Genomic DNA, 6,657 nt, shown 5'->3' with positions numbered 1-6,657 from the left:
AGCAGTTTATTAAGTAGCATTGCTGTTAAAACATTCTCATATAAATTATACTTAAAAGAAAACACTCATAACTTGCAGTCTGTAAAACATATTACAAAAGCCCCAAATGCAGTAAAGATATTGACCCATAAAGAGTAAATGTATGGATCAAATACAGACTTACATGATAGAATAACATTCACTTACACACACAGACTTGCATGATAGATTAAAGCACACGGTAGGGGCAGTGGCACTCCGATCCCGATCTTTTATTGTAGAAGTACATATATGCATAGTAATTAACAAGACACAAAATAGCCTTCTTGTCTATGCGGTAAGGTGAGCATCAATGTCTTTGCTGAGATCAATTCCAAACTGAAGCAATGTGTTGGGTTCTGGAATATCATCCTTCAGCTTTTCGTATTCCATGGTCAAATGCACCAAGCTGCCCTCACCCTTGGGAGTAGCTTGAACAACGATTTCGAAGTTCTTGTATTCCTTCAGGAGATCCCCTTCAATCACTTTGAAAGTGATCGACTTTTTTGTGTCATCTATTGCCACAATTTTCTGCTTAGCAACTTTTGCTTCCCCATCTATGGTTTCACAAGATCGACAAGAAACACTTAAAGCTTTGAAAACACCATGCCGTTTCCAAGAAAACGAGAGATATAATAGGTTTTGTAATTTAGAGCATGTTAGATCCCACCACAGTACGGGTATATATAACATGCTCAAGCACAAATATAATACAAGGGAGGGTTTTTCCCACTTGATTCGGAGGAGAGAATGGAAGATCAATTTAGAATTCATCCTAACACAAGATTGGAAGCCGCACATCTACCTTTTGTAAATATATTACTTGAGTAGTGACAAGATTTTGTAAATAAATAAAAAATTTCCAATTTGAAACATTAGCGTGTGTTTTGAAAATTAAGAAAAGAAAAAGTAAATTAATTTTCTTTTAAAATTAATTATTAAAAGCAAATCAACTTTAACTAGCTAGTTTGAGTGTTTATGTAATTCTATTTTATTTTTTGTTTAGATTTTATTTTGAACTAGTTTGAATTTATCATTTACTTATATTGAAGATCGACTAAAATTATTGCATTAGCTTCTAATACCCATACATATAGTTATGTTTTTGTGAGTTGTTTAGACATAAGACAAATTGGTCAGCGTGTATAAAACTATATATAATTCAAACTTAATTTAAATGTACGGAAGAGGTTTCTTAAAGAAAGATTCGTGCTATGATATAAAAAGATGTTGGTATATGAAGTGGCTGGTTCACGAAAGATTATTCGTATTTCTACTGTAAATATGAGAGACCTAATATAAAACTCATGTGTATAAGCAAATTTTGGACCGCCCATCTACTTATTTTGGCAGGTATGAAATCTCACACATTTACAATTCGGATTGCAAGCGATGTGTAAAGCAAATTGGTAGAATGAAGATGGGAATAGATGGTCATGTGTGATATGAAATGGGCTTACCATGGACATAATCCCAGTAGATGACAGAGCCCTCAATGCCCCAGTCACCTTCGTGCAAAGCACAGCCCTGTATTTTTTCAGGAGAAACATTGGATATGTGGTGTGGCCTGCTTCTGAAAATCTCATGAAACTTTTCAGCGGAAGCTTTAATTTCTACATCAGCCTCCACCTTACCAAACAGAGTCATTTTTGAAGCTAGCTAGCTAGTATTACAAGCCCAACTGGTTGCAGATACTGACAAAACACTATAGGAGGCAATGAGCATGAGTTGGAGAAGATCAAACAGGCTTAAATAGATGGTTTTTTAGTATTAGAAAAAGATATCTTGTCAACCACTCCCTTGCTGCGCTCATACAGATTATATGGCCCCATTCCTTGGGACATCTTCACGTGGGTTTAGTTGAATTTTCCGATCTACCTTACCTGTTTAGTCATTACTGACAAAATAATTATTTGTGGTGTCGGTTTATAATTGTAAATATGTTTTCAAATCTCGTCAGATTAAATGTTAGCACGTTTTCTACTGCAGCTCATGCCTACCAATGTCACCCATAATCGATTTTATTGGTTAAAGATTTATAAACCAATTAACGACAATCTAAAAGATTTTTGTTCAATAATTGGCTTTGTCCTTATATGTTATTGTTACAATAATCAGCAAATAAAACCTGTATCCACTCCAAAATATTTTTCCAATGAATATGCTCGGCCGCATCACACTTGTCCATATTATATATATAGATTTGGAAAATTTCATAAAATGAATAAGTAAACGCAAACGCAAAGCAATATCTCGATCATCAATTACAATATCAGAAATAAAAATATGATAATATTTTTTATTTATACATTCTCTAAAGACTATTGGATTATCGCTCGCGCTAAATGATAAGCTGTGTGTTTGCATTTCTTTTTATGCGTCGCACCCACCATAATTACAGATTATTGTGTACTGTCTTTGCATCATCGATTAGTTGCCCCATATTGACTCCATTTTCACAAAGCATGAGCAAGCTCTAATGTATCTAATTCAATTATGATATTTTGTTGACCCAAATTTCTACTAAACTTCACAATTTTCAAGTTACATATGCTTGAGCTACTGTTGAGTTACTATATATATGGTTTAGAGGAACACAATAATCCCAACACATTCTTTTTCGTAACTTGCTTCCACACCCATCTTTTTGTTAGAAGTATCTATTGCCGCATCCCAACATACCTTTATCAATAACAATGAGTATCGATCATTATTGCATTGAAAAGGAAACTGTAACCTATTTTTCTTTTATTTATTCTCTCAAATAAACTAACAAGACCTAGTAACAGAAAGTTGGACAACAAATATAACGTTTATAATTGCCACATGCTGACAATGATTCGTATCGCTTCAATTGTATTTGAGCAAACAAATGATTGCAATTTCTTTTTTTTCTTTTTTTTTTTTTTTTTAAAAAAAAGCAAGAGTTTGTGGATAAATTTGGATTTCGTTTAAAGTCAACACCTATGTAGGGAAAGAGGAACATATAGGATCCAATGCCAGAGTAGTCTAGATTTAGGAATAGCGATCTAAATTTGATGCTGGAACAGAATAATGATTATTCTGCAGGCTAATTAACAAGTAATTTGCAAAGAAGAAAACATGAATATTCACCCCAAAAACAAAGAGAAAACTCTGAATTCGATAAAATTATCAATAAACAACAACTGTTTGAAAACACCCACAAGCCGGGCTAATATAGCTGAAAATTCAGTCTTTAGCAGAATTTTACCAAAAATAGCAAAATCCCAAAAACCCTAATAAAATGAAATACAAAAAATAAAATATATTATTCTAAAAATATTCTTCAAATATTTTGTACGATTCTTCACATGAAATATATTATTCTAAAAATATTCTTCAAATATTTTGTATGATCTTTTCCATTCTTGGGCTGATCTTATTCAATAAATAATCTTCAAATATTGTGTCTGATTTTCTCCTGCATCAGTCTCACCGGGTTGGAAAGAATTCGTCCTCGAATTCAAATCTTCTTTTTCTCGATCTTTTAGATGGCCGATCAATTCTTTCCATCCCGTATTTCTCAATACCAAACTAACTTGAAACCAGAAGATAATGCGACCCATCACAACAACTAGCCTCACACTAAATTGAAATAAATCAATCTTCTCACGTCTATTATTTATTTTCTCCAATTCACGCTCCATAAAAGTCTTCAAGGAATTATCAATTCTTTCTTGACCACAAAAATTAAAATCGTCAGTTAACATGCCGAAACCAACATCCAACTTATTACTAGGTAAATTTGATAGAAATCTTTCAATCCCAATGAAATCAACATAACTAATTTCCTCATTACTCAACTGAAATCCCTCGTTACGTGGACTTTCATCAATCACATGGTAATCATTATTTTCTTTAATAAAATTTATTGCATCAACCAAAAAACTTACCTCATTTAATAAATCCTCTTCGTAAGGATAAATGTCATCATAAATTGTTGGAGAGACCCAATCTAAATCTATTACAGATTTTTTCTCTTGATCAAACGACAAAGAATCTCTCACAAGATCTTCATCCTTGATATCAATAACATAAATTGGTGGAGAATCCCAATATACGAATCCTTGTGAAGGATCTTCAACATCTTCATGTTCAACATCATCATGAACATCTCCATGTATGAACTCCTCATCAACAAACTCGTCTTCTTGGAACTCTTCATCAACAAATTCTTCTTCAACCCGACCACACTGTTCCCGATATGGAGCAGGATTCTGATACGGGTTGTCGAAGGTGGAATCGGAATCGGAGTTCTCCATCTCACGATTGCCGACTTCCTGCGCCGCTAGGCGCTGGGTTAACTATGCAACTTGCCTCTGCAAATCCGAAATCATAATATCCTGAACGTTACGATCACGGTGTGAAGCTTCCTCATTCGGAACCTGCCCACGACGACCACCATGACCATGACCACCAGCCATCGAAACTGATGAAGAATTCGTCTTAGGAAGTGCTGAAGCTCTGATACCAATTGACACCGGATAGAATAGCGATTATTATGTAGGCTAATCAACAACTAGTTTGCAAAGAAGAAAACAAGAAAATTACCCCAAAAACAGAGACAAACTCTGAATTCGATAAAATTATCAATAATCAACAACTGTTCGAAAACGCCCACAAGCCGGGCTAATATAGCTGAAAATTCGGTCTTTAGTAGAATTTTACCAAAAATAGAAAAATCCCAAAAACCCTAATAAAATGAAATACAAAAAATAAAATTTATTATTCTAAAAATATTCTTCAAATATTTTGTATGATCTTTTCCATTCTTGGGCTGATCTTATTCAATAAATAATCTTCAAATATTGTGTCTGATTTTCTCCTGCATCAAAATTGCATCAACGTACGCATGACAAATGAGTAATACTTGTTGCATTTTATATAAAAATCCTACTGGACACATACTTTGTGTACAAAGTGTGTAAGAAGTGTTACTCATGCCAAATAGTATATCGACAAAGGAAAGGTGACATAGTCCAAAAGGGTGATCCAACAAACTTAACGAGACCTTAATCTGCAACCTGCAAAGATTTTGTTTTTTGTTAGGTCTTAAAAATTTGCCTCATTCAGTATTTAAAATTGTAGTTATAAATCTTTTCATCTCTCAAATGTTTGGAATGAAAAGATGGTGTTTATATAGTTTTTGTTCTTGATGTCGTAAGGACGTTCTGACGTGTCTGAAGGTGCTTAAACTGAATCTGTGTGGTTTTATCAGAAGGCCTTCATGACGATGAAAGCTAAGAAAGGCCATTGCTTGATATCGTCAAAACCACATCAAAAAGCTGTCATGATGATGATGCTCATAAAGCTTTTGTCTAATAACGTTAGAATGTCATCATGATGTTAATTACCTGCCAAAAGTTGCCAAGTGTCAAGAAGTACATTACGATAAAACCTTAGTTACGGTCATGACATCATTCTTCCATCATAAAGCCGTGAGATTTTTCAGTGATAGAAATCACACCTTTCTCTCATTTGAGACACTTCTTCCCCTACATCTCAAAAGTGATGAACATCCACTTACATTGGTAAATAAGATTTTGTCATCCATTAACCTAGAACAGGAGATATGAACAAGAGGCTTCGAGAAAAGATTCGCTTGGCATTCCAACTCAGTTACAACAGTGCACTTTTCTCGTTGAGAAAGTGGAACTACCTGATGTTGCATGTTAGAACTCATTAAAATGCTAGTATTAACCACATACAATGCAGCGCATCCGCTGCACGAAATAAAGATGTGTTTTTTTTCGAACATTCGACATTTCCTCCCAAAAAATCGAGATTTCCACCTCAAATGTTCGACCATTCCTCTAGAACGATCGAGGTTTCCACCCCGAACGTTTGACCTTTCATCTCGAACAAACAAAGTTTCCTTTTGATATTTGATCTTTCCTATCGAACGATCGATAATAGTCTGCATGAAAATTTTTAAAAGAGTTGTAACTTCTTGCACAACCTCGTGTCCTATTTAAGGACCTAGGATAAACCCTAGGTCCCATTTCGTCTCATTTCATAGATCAAGCCTTAGAGGCTTTGGTCCTTTATTGTTTGGAGAAACTTCTATATTGTGGTAAGAAAGCCTAACTCATTCTTAAAAGTATTTATGCATGCATGATTATTGTTTTAATTTTCGTATTTAAACACGATCGAGTAGTTGTTTCCATCTCACAAATAATAAAGTTGACATTTTTATAAAGGGAATGTTTGGTTCTTGCATGTATAGTATAAACCTTAAAGATGGGTTTCCTTTTTGAGTGAAAATAGTATCAAACCAATATTTCAGTACCTTAAAACGCTTATCCTTGGTTGGTTGGCCATAGATTTTGGTTTTATGCTTAGATGTGTACATATGCTTGTATTCTCCGAAGTTGTGGAGTGCTTGTATATGAAAACCTCTAAGTTATATGATCTACAAATATTTCTAATGTAGATGGGTATATGATGTGGTCTTTTGTTTACCAAAATATATCAATAATAAATAACCACTCGCAATAGGACGAATCCTTGTAGGATAGGGTTATATTGAGGGTATCGAACCTCAAGGACTTCAGGGGTATTACTATCAAGTTTTTCAAGATTAAATATAATTTAATTAAAAAGATGTTTGATTTTTTT

General features: G+C 34.0%; 1 protein-coding gene across 1 annotated transcript; it reads right to left on the bottom strand.

Moving 5' to 3' along the window:
• Window positions 1-309: 309 nt before the first annotated feature.
• On the bottom strand, window positions 310-1,768 carry LOC133876880 (MLP-like protein 31). Its single transcript, XM_062315121.1, has 2 exons — window positions 1,479-1,768; window positions 310-575 (listed from the first exon to the last, which is right to left on the bottom strand). The coding sequence occupies exons 1-2, from the start codon at window positions 1,663-1,665 to the stop codon at window positions 310-312; spliced, it is 453 nt and encodes a 150-aa protein (XP_062171105.1). The 5' UTR covers window positions 1,666-1,768.
• Between the last annotated feature and the right edge of the window lie 4,889 nt (window positions 1,769-6,657).

Source organism: Alnus glutinosa, chromosome 1 (genome assembly GCF_958979055.1).
Source record: "Alnus glutinosa chromosome 1, dhAlnGlut1.1, whole genome shotgun sequence".
NCBI lineage: Eukaryota > Viridiplantae > Streptophyta > Magnoliopsida > Fagales > Betulaceae > Alnus > Alnus glutinosa.
The sequence above is the reverse complement of the archived record's forward strand: the minus strand, read 5'-3'. Positions and strand labels throughout refer to the sequence as shown.